The sequence below is a fragment of the Rhamphochromis longiceps genome, linkage group LG19 (genome assembly GCF_057381845.1).
Source record: "Rhamphochromis longiceps isolate RC_006_pf linkage group LG19, R_longiceps_female_GT1.1, whole genome shotgun sequence".
Classification (NCBI taxonomy): domain Eukaryota; kingdom Metazoa; phylum Chordata; class Actinopteri; order Cichliformes; family Cichlidae; genus Rhamphochromis; species Rhamphochromis longiceps.
The window spans coordinates 21,235,988-21,250,567 of NC_140575.1; the positions used below are offsets into that span (position 1 = coordinate 21,235,988).

The 14,580-nt window shown below is 40.3% G+C and overlaps 1 protein-coding gene across 2 annotated transcripts in view; it reads left to right on the forward strand.

Annotated features, from left to right (window-relative positions):
* Nucleotides 1-424: 424 nt before the first annotated feature.
* The window catches only part of ccdc162 (coiled-coil domain containing 162), a 29,411-nt gene continuing 15,255 nt past the window's right edge, over nt 425-14,580 (forward strand). For both annotated transcript variants that reach the window (XR_014908897.1, XM_085392303.1), the window contains exons 1-30: nt 425-623; nt 1,087-1,171; nt 1,316-1,426; nt 1,551-1,664; nt 2,663-2,857; nt 2,944-3,034; nt 3,122-3,252; nt 3,332-3,484; nt 3,690-3,791; nt 4,268-4,426; nt 4,504-4,595; nt 4,732-4,867; nt 7,488-7,691; nt 7,779-8,111; nt 8,239-8,439; nt 8,556-8,677; nt 8,794-9,022; nt 9,108-9,313; nt 10,302-10,454; nt 10,699-10,789; nt 10,869-11,003; nt 11,594-11,709; nt 11,809-11,920; nt 12,004-12,053; nt 12,152-12,301; nt 12,478-12,583; nt 12,781-12,958; nt 13,456-13,594; nt 14,062-14,215; nt 14,345-14,440. Coding sequence is in view for 1 of the 2 variants with exons in the window: in XM_085392303.1 (XP_085248429.1) it covers nt 484-623; nt 1,087-1,171; nt 1,316-1,426; nt 1,551-1,664; nt 2,663-2,857; nt 2,944-3,034; nt 3,122-3,252; nt 3,332-3,484; nt 3,690-3,791; nt 4,268-4,426; nt 4,504-4,595; nt 4,732-4,867; nt 7,488-7,691; nt 7,779-8,111; nt 8,239-8,439; nt 8,556-8,677; nt 8,794-9,022; nt 9,108-9,313; nt 10,302-10,454; nt 10,699-10,789; nt 10,869-11,003; nt 11,594-11,709; nt 11,809-11,920; nt 12,004-12,053; nt 12,152-12,301; nt 12,478-12,583; nt 12,781-12,958; nt 13,456-13,594; nt 14,062-14,215; nt 14,345-14,440 (4,284 nt within the window). In the remaining variant the exon portion in view is untranslated. The remainder of the gene's footprint in view (nt 624-1,086; nt 1,172-1,315; nt 1,427-1,550; nt 1,665-2,662; nt 2,858-2,943; nt 3,035-3,121; nt 3,253-3,331; nt 3,485-3,689; nt 3,792-4,267; nt 4,427-4,503; nt 4,596-4,731; nt 4,868-7,487; nt 7,692-7,778; nt 8,112-8,238; nt 8,440-8,555; nt 8,678-8,793; nt 9,023-9,107; nt 9,314-10,301; nt 10,455-10,698; nt 10,790-10,868; nt 11,004-11,593; nt 11,710-11,808; nt 11,921-12,003; nt 12,054-12,151; nt 12,302-12,477; nt 12,584-12,780; nt 12,959-13,455; nt 13,595-14,061; nt 14,216-14,344; nt 14,441-14,580) is intronic.

Genomic DNA, 14,580 nt, shown 5'->3' on the forward strand with positions numbered 1-14,580 from the left:
TGACTTGCTATTGGATAATCATATCATTGAAGAACCAATCACACACTGTATCCAAGAGGAATAGACTATTTGGGCCTAAATCAGGGTTTTTGAAGGCAAGGAGCTATAATTGGTGAATTCAGGTGCTCCTCAAAGATGTAATAGTACAGTGATGCAATGACTTGTATTTGAGATTTTTATTACAAACTAGAGGACAAAACAAAAAATTTGACTGAAGAGACTGACATCACTGACATGACAGCCCAAAGACTGGTTGACTGCACTGAAACGATGGAGCCCTCTAGAGCCTGAATGGAGTCACTGAGTCCAGATGCCCATGGATATTTGTCTCCATGGACACACCACAACAAGTCAGCGTTGAGGCAGAGATTTAGCAGGGCTAAAGGGGAGAGAGAGAGATATATATATATATATATATATATATATAATTATAATTATTATTATTATTATTTTTTTGTCATTTGAATGTGTTGATCATTGAAGATGTCAGACATGTGTGCAGTGTACAAAGTTTCCTCCTCTGTGAAGGTGAAGCAGATGGAGGCAGAGCTGTGGAGTCACCTCTCTGCACTCAAGGCAGAGATTGAAGAGAATAGAGGAGCAGGATCTTCTAATGCCTACAGGTTTGTCTGTGATGTATTATTTAAGCTCAGATTGCCAAAAGGGTAGACCTGAAAGCTATCCTCAACTCAAAATATGGCCGGTTGTTATTTAACATGAATGTTTGCCCTTCACAATGCAGACCGATGTACTTATGTGCTCAAATAACCCTGCACATTTCAGATTTCTGTTCTGAAGCAGGACGCCTTTCAGTTTTCCACCTTAAATCCAAGTTTAAGATGCATAAGGCTTGTAAAGTATGCAACACAAGTATTACCAGTAGTGATGATAAATTCACATTAACAGGCAGCTGAACTTTTTTGTTAGTGTTATGTTCCCTGTATATTTATCCTTTTTTTTTGTTTTGTTTTTTTAAAAGCCTAAGTAGTGTAGCAGCATAGTAGTCACTTTAGGTAAAATGTGACAGATCTGAGCTGTGACTGATTTGTGGGCATTTACATTTTAAACCCATGATGTTTGTAAAAGTTTTTGTTCCAGTTCTGTACTACCTCCTAAAGATATTTCCTCCTTTCGTGTGGAGAGGGAGCATGCACTGAGGAGAGGGCTTCAGGTGATGCTTTCTATAGAAAGTTCATTATTAGTCTTGCATTTTTAGACTTTAAAATCTTTGATTTATATCCAATTTTAAGTGAAGGCATTATTTTTAGGTTGGTTTTTTTTTTTTTAGGTGTAGTTTGTTTTCTGCTGGTTTCAGGTGGCTGACATTTTGCCGACTTGGTCTCAGGCTGATATCATGCAGCGAGAGCTGGAGAGCTGCTTGAGTTCGGAGTACACTCCTGACAGTCTGCCTCTTCTGCTGCACCAGGTCAGGACAGAGACAGAAAATTTATGCCTGAAACAAGAAGCAGAAACAGATTATTTTAGGATTTTTTTTTTTTTTGAAAAGTTTTTAAACTTAAACCAGTTTCCTTTTTGTATTTTTACCACAGTTCTTCACAGACAGATCTTATCACTTGGCTCAGATCAGATATCTGCTCATGCTGAGATGGAGGAGATTTTGCCACCATGCCAGCGTTATTGAGAAGCTTTATCCCCATTATAAGGTTGCCATGTGTAAACGAACAGCATGACCTAGCAGTGTTTTAACAATACTCTAAAAAAAGTACATCTTTTCACTGTACTTTTGTACTGGTTTGTGGTTATTTTCTGCATTTTATTCTGTATCTACCTTTAATCGGAGTTTAAAAATATGGCAAATATCACAGAATACATTTCCCAAAAAACACAGGATGCTCTACACGAGTGTGAATGTGACTTAAAAACATGTTTAACTAGTACACAATTAAGGTAGCATTAATTCTGAAAGGTGTATATACTCACTGGACACTTTATTAGCATTAGCTTGCTAGTACAAGTTCTGTTACTGTTGCCTTCCTGTCGGTACGACTTGGATATCTGTGGATATTTTGTTTCTTTTTTTGGACCATTCTCTGTAAATCCTAGAGGTGGTCATGTGTGGGGAAACCCCAGTAGATCAGAAGTTTCTGAAATGGCAACATTCATGCCAAATTCAAATTCCAAATGACCTTTCTTCTTCATTCTGAAGTGCGGTTTGAACTTCAGCAGGTCTTCTTGACAATGGCTGGTTGCATTAATGAGCAGTTGAACAGGTGTGAGTAACTACAGGTTTTTGGATTTCTTTTTCAGGGCAGCTGTTGTTTACATCATCTTAGATCACAAATCACGCTGCAAAGTTTCACAGCAGCATAGTAAAAGAGACAGAGGGCTAAATTATCGTGTCTGCAGTCATGTTTTCCATCTTTGTGTTACTTTCTCTTATATATGAGCTTTAAATGATAACAAATACTTGGGATCCAGTTATTTAGATTTTATACAGCATCTGTGATTTAATAATTATTCAGAATGCAGTCAGTTCAGGAAGCATACGGTTCCTTGTACACTATTTTGAACGTCACTGGAAAATGTTCTCCTCGTGTAAACGGCTTGAGAATGCTGAATCTTTTATTTCTAAAGAACGAGAAGAATCGTACAGATGTCGCACTGAAAAATGCATCATCGTATAAGACTTGTTTTGTCTCAGGATCAGGTGTCCTACATGACCCGTGAGTATCAGGATGCCGTTCAGAGAGCTCGCAGACTGTCAGCAAGCAGAGAGAAGATGCTGACCGGCCGAGGAAACCCCGTCAGCCTGCTCACTCAGGACGATGTCGTCATTTATCGGCAGTGGCTTGTCTGCCACCTGCACTCTGTTCAGCCCATCCACCACTTTCTCAGGGTAAAAAGCCACAGACAGATTTTATCACTGTTCATCCTGTCTGATGCCTGTGGTGCTTTATTTCACATTAAAATTTGCTTTAACAGGTGCTCCACTATGTACCTATGTGTGAAAGAAAAGATGAAGCACCAGGAAAGGATTGTGGGGAAATTTTGCATGAAAGGCAACAGGCTGATGGTGAGCTTTTCCCTTCATACATGTTTTTTGTAATCTTTTGGAAATAAAAAAAAATAGTAAAAAAGTTTACATTTAACTGTATTTCAGTACTACCACTCCACACAGTTCACCTGGAGCAGTTCATGCCCGAGCTGGAGTCCCTGCTCGCCTACTTCTGCCTGCCGTATGACACAGGAAATCTGAAAACCACTGCAGATGAGATGGAGCTATTCAGCATGGTATATTTGTCCTCAAAAGGTGGTGAAATTTAAAATGCATTTAAATTATTGGTCTGAATCGCAGCTGCTGTCTGTCCAGGTGTGGAGGGAGTTTAAAACAATCTTCCGACAACAAGAGCAGATGAAAACGTTTCCTCCTTACGACGGTATGGACGTCAGAGAGAGTCAGTGGGGGAGGAAGAGTGCAAACATGGCTGTATGCAAGGAGGCTAACTGGATTCCTTTCATCCAGGTTTGAGGGGAAACGAATAAAATAGTAAAATAATCTCTTCAAATACTGTTTCCTGTGATGCTCGGTGCTTTAGAGTTCATCAGTATCTGGCAAAACATTTGCATTTTTTTTTTTTTTCTGTAAGCACTTGTGTTTTTATGGATTCTGTAGTCTTTCAGACGTTTGCAGGATGCTAGAAACTGATTGTTTGGTTTCCGCTCTGTAGGTGAAACCCAGGCGAGATCCGTGGCAGCAGAAGCTCTTCACAAAGCTCAAGGAAAAGAATTCAGTTGATGAGCTGCTCCAGATGCAGTGCAAGTTTCTTCAGGTAAAAAGCGAGTCTGCTCTGAATCAGTGTCACGCATCCTTCAAAATGGGTGAAATTATTGCAAATGATTAATAAATATATAGTTACAACTGACTAACTGATAACTGGTGAAAAGAACATAAGTGAGAATTTGCTAACAGTGCATTACACTAATGCCACTTTATTAGGTACACCTTTTCAGCTGCAATGTCATATGAGCCAATGACCTCGGAGTATTTAGGCATGTGGACATAGTCGAGACAAGCATATAAGCATGGATCCATCCTGCCTTGAACCAGCAGCTCAGACTGGTGCTGGTACCGGAATGATTTCGGAACTTTCTTGAATCTGTGCCACAAAGAATGAACACAGTTCTGAAGAAAAGCCAGTACTAGCAACGTGTACCTAATGAAGTGTCCTGACTGTATATAATGCCTTTTTATTTTAATGATTTTTGTCACGTTTTGTTATGCTGTCCTCACTGTGTATCTGAGCAGGTCCGCAATTTGCTCCACGTGGCTGCAGCTCTCAAAGAACATGCTGCACAAGTTGGCGACTCACAATCCACATCGTTCATCTCAAGCAGCCGCAAGACAAAAAAACAAATGATCTCTGAGATTTGGAAAAATGTTTACAACGCTGCCAATCTCATTCAGGTGTGTGTCGTCTAGTTTTCGACTTGGGAGATGTAAAAATTCAGTCAGTGCAATAACACTGACATTTATGTTAATAGGAAACCCACAGTCACTCATCCGCATCCAGAGGGAGCAGAGGCAGCAACAAAGAGATTTCAAAGAGTCAGACTTCAAGCTTTTACCATGAAAGGTGTGTTTATTCAAAGAAAAATTGCTTTGCAGAATTTATTCATCACATTACTTTGGTCACTTGTGAGGCTGAAAGCCTTTTAAGACTAAGGAAAACATCAGCTCTTTTCCCACTCACTCATATTATCGTGGCACAGTCAGTCTTTGGAGGACAACCTGCAGGTCCTGGGCCTGGATGACAGTTTACCTGAAGGCTTCTCGGGTCCAGTAGTAACCAGAGGAGCTTACCTGTCCCTCATCTTTCTGCGCCACTTGAAACTCAGAGAGCTCCAGGTACAGTAGTAGTATTTTCTACTAGTATTTATGTGGCAGGTATGTAAGTGCATGTTGATGTATGCAGTATAATAGATACATTTCATTGGCATTGGGGTGAGAGGAGCAAGAGAAATGCAGTTAAATGCAGGGAGGTCTTTTAACACATAGTGAGTGAAAAAGGTGACTGAAGAAGACACACCAAATGCATCATGGGAATCCCCCAGCAGCCTACAACTATTGCAGTGTAACTAAGGGAGGATTCAGGGTCACCTGATCCAGTCCTAACTATATGCTTTAGCAAAAAGGAAAGTTTTAAGCCTAATCTTAAAAGTAGAGAGGGTGTCTTTCTCCCAAATTCAAACTGGAAGCTTCTTTCACAGAAGAGGGGCCTGAAAGCTGAAAGCTCTGCCTCCCTTTCTACTTTTAAATACTCTAGGAACAACAAGTAAGCCTGCATTCTGAGGGTGAAAAGCTCTAATGGGGTGATATGGTACTATAAAGTCATTGAAATAAGATGGGGCCTGATTATTCAATACTTTATATGTGAAGAGCAGGATTTTAAATTCGATTCTGGATGTAACAGGGAGCCAATGAAGGGAAGCCAATGTGGGAGAAATACGCTTTCTTTCTAGTCACTGTCAGTACTTCGGATCAACTGAAGGTTGATAATAATGAATTAGAGTAGTCCAGCCTAGAAGTAATACTAAGTAATGCCTATGACCTAGTTCTTTGGCATCGCTCTAACACAGGGTGTTTCTAATTTTAGAGATATTGCACAATTGGAAGAACTCAGTCCTACATATTTCTTTAATATGCACATTGAATGGCATATCCTGGTCAAGAATGAGTCCAAGATTTTCAGGGCCAAGTGCAATAACCTCAGTTTTATCTAAACAGAATTGGTCCTAGCACTGAACCCTGTGAAACTCCATAATTAACCTTAGTGTGTGAAGAGGACTCTCCATTTACATGAACAAACTGGAGTCTATTAGGTACGATTCAAACCACTGCAGCACGGTACCTTTAATTGCTACTGCATGCTCTAATCGCTGTAATAAAGTTTTAGGGTTGACAGGATCAAACGCTGCACTGAGGTCTAGCAGGAAAAGCTAAGAGATGAGTCCACTTCTAAGGCAATTAGAAGATCATTTGTAACCTTCACTAAAGCGTTTTTTTAAAATTACCTCCTGCCAGCTTGAAGGCCAGTGGTACATAGCCGATTATTAGAGAGAGGTTGACCATATTTAAGACTGAAACATTAATTATTGGTGGGACTTCTCTCAGCAGTCTTGAATGGGGTCTAAAAGACATGTTGATGCTTTGGAGGAAGTAATAACTGAAGTCAGCTGGACATAATGTTACGTCTGTGAGATGGTTACGAGTGACTTTTTCTCTAATGTTTAAAATTTTATTTGTGAAGAAATTCATGAAGTTCTTACTAGTTAACTTTTGCTTAAAGGAATGCTACAGGTGGTAGAGCAGATCACCTACTAATCAGAAGACTGGTGCTTCAATCCCTATCTGCTCCAGTCTGCATGCCAAATATCCTTGTGCAAGATACTGACCTCAAGTTGCTTTCCAATGCATCCATCGGAGTATGAATGCGCATGAATGTTAAATAGAAAGCACTTAAGAAGTAGAAAAAAGTGCTTGACCGAATGAGGGTGAATGAGGTTGTTTTTTTTTTTTTTTTAAGTGGTTTTAGAGTAGAGTTTTCAGAGTAGAAAAGTGCTATATAAGAACCAGTTCATTTACCATTTCCCCTGGTCCTTACTGGGTTGTCTGCTTTAGGTCTGCGAGTTATACCAGGGAGTCAAGTACCTCTGGTTTGAGCCTTTCTTTTTCAGAAGAGCTACAGTATCCAGAGGTGTTCGCAGTGAAGAAGTGAAATTATTAACAAGATAATCAACCTCTATGGGAGTAGCGTTCAGGTAGCTGCTCTGCTCTGTTTGGCACCAGGCATAGAAGAAGAGAACAGTAGATGAATTACATCCTTAAACTTAGTTACAGCACTTTTAGAAAGACATCTACTGAGATGAAATCTATTCCCCACTGCTGTGTAATCCACCATTGTAAATGTAAAGTTATGTGGAAATGTTCCGTTTCTGTGCCATATGTGAGAACAAGATCTAGAGTGTGAGTGGTGGGTGGGTTCTTTTACATTTTGAAAGAAGTCAATCGAGTCTAATGATCGATTACATGCCTTGTTGAGGCTGTCAGTATCTACACTGATGTTAAAATCACCCACGATAATTATTTTATCTGAGCTGAGCACTAAATCAGATTAAAAACAGGGTCTTTGGTTAATTAACGACTGGAGTGGAAGATTGCTGCCATTTATTTAAACTAATATAATCATCCTGCTGTAAACAGGTTTCTATAAGGCAGAGTAAATCAATTTGTTGATCAATTTTTAATAAAATGGGAGAGAGAGACCTGAAGTTTAATAATCCACACTTCACTGTTTTATTCTTTGGTGCAGTTGCGGATACTGAATTGTTCTTTCTCTCGTCTCTAAACTGTTTTTTGCTGATGATCGTTTTCTTGTTGATTAAAAAAAGAAAATATATTAAGTATATCTGTCTGTTGCTATAGTATGCGAGCTCTCGAATGTCGTTTTAATTTTTACCATCTGCAGCGTGTGTCACTTGGGATGCTGAACTACCTGCGCTCTGTGGAAAGGACTTTGACCTTTGACCTGGCAGGTTTGCAGCTAGAAGGACAGGTGCTGCGCAGCACAGCAGAGGAGACGGGTTGGATGAATGTAGCCAGAGGAGGAAGAGGAGAGGCAGAAGGTCTCGGCTCTGTCCAGTATATTCACAGCACTCCTGTCGATTACAAGGTAAAAACATATATCCTCTTGCTTCAAGTGAATTTAAAAAAATTGGTTTAACTGAGAATCCAGACATTGCTTCTTACAACTGTCTAGGTCCACTGCTCAGAGTTCATGGAGTTTGCAGAGGTGGAGAATCTTCATGATTTTTACACCTCTGAGGGTCGTTACATCCACACTCAGGACCCCAGAGGGTTTTACATCATGTACGACGCTGCTCTGCAGGACCTTGTAGAGCTGATGAATGAGCTTCTCCTCATCGGCTCGCACTTCATCCACAGAAACACAATCAAACAAATTGGAAAAACTGAGGGAGTGTCAGCCTCGACAGTAGATTTCAACTCCTGGGCTGGGACAGATGTTGACCGCGTTGCTTTGCTTCTCAATTTGTGGGCATGTGAGACTGAGTTCATGGAGAGCAAAGTCCAGGTAGATTGATGGAAAAGAGGATTTGATTTCTTTTGGCTCAGTCATTTCCTGTTAGCATTGAACTTTATAGAACTACGACTGACATACTGTTACAACTGACTAACTGTGCACTTCTGTGTTTCTGCAGCTTTTAAACTGTTACTATGAAGCCTACCAGCATGCAGTGGGCACAGAGGAGAGGTTTGCATTGGCCCAAGTTATCACTGACATCATGCACAGGAAGCCACAGCTGGACCTGAACCAGGATAACTATTTTCAGGCCTACAGGACTGAGATCAGCTGCATGCAGAGCCACCAGCGGCTGATCCGAGACATTCTGGACAATCAGGTAAACACTAAATGATGCACTGGATTGTATTTACATGTGAAGCTGTGCAATGACTGTGGTCTGTATATGAGACACACCACAGTTATATGTTGTGGTTATGTTGTTCCTCTGAACAGATAGAGAGACAGCGACTGTACCTTCAGCGCATCTGGAGAAATGATCACAAAGGCTTTATAACCAGCTATGGTCGTCCACCCAACTATGTTCCCCAATATTTGGTCTCACTTGGAGGCACGAGGCAAGTTAAAACAGCTGTGGAAGACTTTATACTATAAAACATAATTATTTTCTTCTTTTAATGCTCATGTCTTTCCCTCCTTGCGTCCTTTTGGGGTTTTTTTGTTTTTTTTGCAGGCCTGCTCTGATGAACGTATTCCTGCTAGAAGTTCACCCATCACTCTGTCTGGCCTCTGCAGTCTATCACGGATTGGTTCAGGCTCACACTGAACTATGTCAGTTGCACCGAGCCACGAGCATCACTGACAAACTCCACCTCGAACACAACCTTTTAGAGCAGGCACTGAAAATCTGGAACAACCAGACTTCACCAGGAGCCTCCTACAGCTCACAAATACAAAGAGATGTACATTCTTGTTCAGAGTATGTTCAGATTACTGTGTACAAAAAAATAAGCCATTTCACTAAATCCCAGTTTCTGTTGCTCTCAGTTGTTCTCAGACGTGTTTATTGAGGATCCAATTTTGGTCCAGAAGTTGGGCCTGTCACTAGTAAAAGCTGCAGAGGAGAGGGACATGAAGCAAGGACCAGACAAGCTGACAGACTGTGCTGTAGAAACATTGTCCATGCTGCTGGAGCTTATGAGCATCCGCCATCGCCTGCTGGAATCTGCCTCAGAGACGGCACATCTGGCACAGTTAAGAAAACACTCACAGCAGAGGGGCAGGGGTATTTACAATAGGTTCTGGACCTTTTATTTAACTCCTTTTCCCCCCATGAAGATCACATTTGACAAAGTCCTTTGTACCCTTAGTAACAAGTTTTGACACCTCACTATGCATCAATAAAGAGGTGGTTTGCTAAATATTAAACAGTTTGCAGGTTTTTCAGCCAATCATCAAGTTCTGATGAAAACCCAGTTGTTTTGTTCTATAAACATACCTGACATATAACAAACTGCTCAGTTCAGAAATGAGCTTCAAAGGTTACTTCAAAGAGTTATTATATTTACACCCAAACATATCCAGCTGCAACCTAACACATTTAAGTTTTATATAGCATGATAACACAAACAACTTTCCACTTTTAATTTCCTACATTTTTACATTTCATACTTCTCTGTCGCACCTCCTTCACTACATCCACGGCTTTTCTTCCTCTTTCCGTCTGGCAGCTCCAAGTTCAACACCTTTTATCCAATATATCCACTATACCAATTCTGCACATTTCCAAACCATCTCGTCCTTTTGTTTTTTAACTCTTTCTCCAAACCGGTGCTGTCCCTCTGATGTAGTCATGTTTATTCTTGTCCATGCTGGTCTCTCCCAATGGAAATCTTGACATTTTCAGCTCTGCCTGCTGTCTTTTTTGTCAGTGCCAACATCCTCAAACTATACATCACTTGTTAATTTTGTAAATTTTCCCTTTCACTCTTGATGCTATCCTGTCACTGACATTTGTCTTCACCCACTGCACCTTTTTCTTTTAGCAAAAAAAAGTTTCTGGAACAATTTTAAAGTTGTTTAAAACTTTAAACCCTCCCAGGATAAGAAGAATCCAGTTTCTATTAAACTACAGCTGCTGTTAGGTTATACTGGCTCTTTGCTGATATGTTAACATTTCTGTGCAGCCAGGATTAACCAGTTTGAATTAAATGAGTAATGTAACGTAACATTTTTTCTCAGGCTGTACAGAAATGTGGCCTTAGAGTTCGGCTTTGAGGAGTTCCACCTGTATCTGAGGCCGCTGCAGTTTGAGTGTACTGATCAGAAAGTCAGAGTCCAGCAGAGGCCTTTTTGTATCACAGAAATCCTGGAGGACGACAGCTGTGTGGACAGGTAAAACATAACTACATCTGATTTTCCAAATAAATCTTCATTTTCATAATAGCTGAAAGCTGGAATTTTATTCTCTTTAACTAAAAAGTCTGCTGTATATTAAAAACCAGACATGTTTGAGAGAAGCTGTCAAAAAGATGTTAGGACTTCTCTTAAGCAATCTAGCAATGTCTATTATTTCAGCTTCTTTACAAAAGCAGTAAACTGTGTTTGAAAGAAAATTAAAGAGGACTTTCTGCTGCAGGCTCATCCCATCCCATCTGCCTCTGAGCATCCAGGAACTGGACGAGAACCAGATCAGATTTAGCTTCAGCTCAGAGGAAGCAGTTATCCATGTGAGATTAAAGTAAACATTAAGGCTTATCAGAAAATAAATTAATACACACAAATACTTTCATGTGTTGCTTTTCCTAGCTTATGAACAGACAGAGTATCAAGAACCTCCAGGTGGCGTTGGCCTGTCAGGTTACACAGAAGAACGCCTTGACGAGTGCGGTCAAACTGGCTCGACTTTGTCTTTGGGCAGAAAGTGACTCATCTTCAGCCGAGGTTTGTGTTGCTCTCTGATGAAAAGTAATTTCAACTTGGAGTATTTGCCTTTCCTGTGAAGAACCTGTCAAAATAACAGTCTTAATGACTTCACACTGGACTTCAAATACATGATGGGACTGAATGGGCATTGTTGTGCAGGACATCAAATGAAATCATCCTGATCAGACGTTCCCTGGTCGAAATTATGTTCTAGATCCAGAGGCAATAAAAAGAAAAGCCTCAATGTGTGTGTGAAATATTAACTGTATGTGTGCTCTATATGTGGATGGAATTGGGATAAAATAAACATCTGTTTTGTTTTGGCATACATTTTTATGGTTGTTGATTTGAAAACGGCACAATACGGTGGATCCATTGGGCTGGAAAACACAGGCTGAGTAACAATAATATGAATACTGCCTAAGGGTTAGTTAGGTCCAACATCTGAGAATAATAGTGTTTACATGCTGATTTATTGGTAATAGCATGTATTTATGACTCTTTGTACTGAACAAAAGAGTCTGAATACTGTGGTGTTATTTTTTTAATGCTTTTATATAAACACACAGCTGTTGAAATATTTTTCTTATCTTCTTTATTAATCTCAGAGGGAAGACAAAGATGTAACATGCAACTCTGGCTCTGGCAGCCACACAGGCGGCCTGCAGGAACAATATAAATCTTTTCACTCCAAACCCTCCACAGGAACTTCCACAAAAAAGCGGTATTGACTTACAGGACAAACTACACCAGTAGTGATTAACACTTTTTTTTTTTTTTTTTTGCTGCTCTTTATGATATAAAATCTCATTTGTTCCTTCAGGGTGATGGGCGCATTTGTGTCCATCCAGCTGGAAAAAGTGGGTCTGTGTGACGAGATGCTGAATTCATTTGTGAAGAAGAAACAGGCCGTTGGGGGGTTCCTAAAAACCCCGGTGAGATGCACGCAGGTGGCTGAGCAGGATGATAAATGTGATTGCCTGTTCATTAAGTAAAATTAATTTGTCTCACTGTGCAGGAGGAGGCTGCAAAGATCAAAAGGGAGCTCATAATCGACTTTCTCAGGAAGTATGTTCTCTGGCATCCTTTTTTTGTTAAAACAGACAACCTGAGCTTTACTGAGTTTTTTCTATGATAGTAAGGTTCTTCAAAATGTTTTTTCTCAGATTCAGCACACAAATGTCTATGCACTGTGTGAGAGCTCAGATTGTTGGATATTACCACAATCTGACCTTTCTCTTGGAAGACATTCCCTACATTCGTCAGTCCTACTTCATGATTGGACAGCCGGTTGCTGATCGTTGTTCTGACCCCAGGTACAACCTCTAAGCATTAAAGAGTGATTATCCACGTTTTATTTGTGTCCTGGTTATAGTACGGTGAAACTTGTTTAAAGAATTTGAGCCAAAATGCCAAGTTTGTGCATTTTGGTACAGATGTTTCTTCAGTTGTATCCGGGGAAGATTTTCAAACCAAGCTGTCTCCCAAACAGGATTTTTCAGCAGTTGTTGTGTGCAGATGGAAGAACTCTCCTCAACCTCTGGTACATCCCCCACTTCACTGAAGTGCTTCGCATGTTCAAAACACTTAATGTTTCGGTGAGACACTTAAACTTGTCACTGAGACTAATATTACAGCAGGTCACAGGGTGATAACTTTAGCTTTCAGTTTCTCATGCCATGAACTAATTTTAGAGCAGATCTGTTTATGTTCTTCACCGTGTTGGTGGAGGAGAGACGCATGTTAACACTTTCTTTCTCTGGCCTTTAACTCTCTTCTGGTCTGATTTCATTAGGCATGTGATGAGGCTCTCCGTCACACTCTGCAGATCGTGTCAGCTCTTCATGGCATCATTCATTACCTGATCAGCTTCTCCAAACTGGGAAACAGACAAGACTCTTTAAAATGGGGGAGAGGACATGATGCAGCAGGGTCACTTCTGGCGGCTGACTGGGGAGGCGCTGAAAGCATCGGTAGGTTTATTTTATAAATGAAGCGTTCCAAAAGAATTGTAGAAATGGTAATGTTTAGGGATCTCTCATGCAATGCTGAGAGTGAATAGGATGGAATGACTCAAAATTGACACATGACAGAATAAATACATCTTTTTTTAATGTAAAAATTTGGTTTGTTCTGACATGACAGCATCACACAGTTGCTGCAGATTTATTGGCTGCACGTCCATGATGTGAATCTCCCAATGCACCACATCCCAAAAGTGCTCCATAGAACTGAGATCTGGTGACTGCGGATGCATGAAATATTATTTTTCCATTCTTAGATAAGAGGAGAGAGAGTTACTTTTGCCTTCCTATCGGTTCAGACTGAACTGGCCATACAACTTTCATATTCATTTAACCATCTTTGCATTTCAGGTATAACCAGGGACCAGGTGATATAGTAGGAAAGAAAAACCTGGATTTGGACAGCCATTCACACATTTGTTTTTTCCTCTCTGGGTGCTGTACAGGAACAGAGTTGCAGGAGCTCCAGCAGCAGGTTGATCATCTCTCTGATCCCAGCAACCTGGAGTCTGTCGGCCGCCTGCTGCAGCTGCGCAGGCAGGTCCTCCTGCTGCAGTTTGATACTGCTGTCAGAATCTTTGTCAGGTCAGCGGTGAAATCGTCACTTCCCTCAGCTGTCTGCTACCATACTGACACTTTCTCCATGACAAAGATATTTAAAGGCTGTTTTACTTTTTTCTTTTCTGTGTTTGGTTTTATGGTTTCCTTTGTTATGATGCAGTTTTCATTGATTTAAAAAAAATACCAGCATTTAATAGAAAACATTTTCAAATTTTGCAAAAGAAACATGCTTTAAAAAAATAGTGTATAATATTTTAAAAACATAAAGAAAAGTATGGCTTAAATTTAGTGATTAGTTCATGTTGATGCGTTTTCCACTGCTGGGTGATGTGAGGTGTTTGGCCAATTCAAATATTTCAACAACTCAAAGCTTTTGCGGTATCAGTTTTTGTTTTTTGTTTTTTCCAGTTACTCGCCTGAAGTTTCCCTCCATCACTCTTCTATCACAGCTTAATAAACCTTAATAATTAAAGTATGTTTATCATGTCTAGGGAGGCTTTCCTCTCCTCTGGTGATGTTACTTCCTGCCAGAGTGTAAATGACAACATGGCGAACGCTCTCCCTCCAATGATTGGCTGCATCCAGACTGACGTCTTCAGTCTCACGCTGCCCGTTCCTCAACCTTTGGAGAATCAAGGCTGTCAGGTGGTGACCTCATATAATCATTTTAGAAAACCATCCTAACATATGTTTTCAAAAAACATGAAAACACTTGAGAGGATGAGAGGAAATGTGCTCTGTCACGTCATCTTTCTGTGCCTTTGTCTGCTGCAGGCACAGAGGATGTATCCATGGAGGAGTTTCATAGCCTGTCATGGACTGCTCCCTCTTCATGTTTGGGATGTCCCACCTACTGAACACTGCATGCAGGTTCACCACCTCATATGCTTTTTTTTTTTTTTTTTCACCTGTTAATGGTGCTGATGAGACTTGGTAGATTTGGTCTTGTGTATGAATCATGTTTCCAACCAAAAATATATTTTGCCATCAATATGTCATAATTCTGGAAG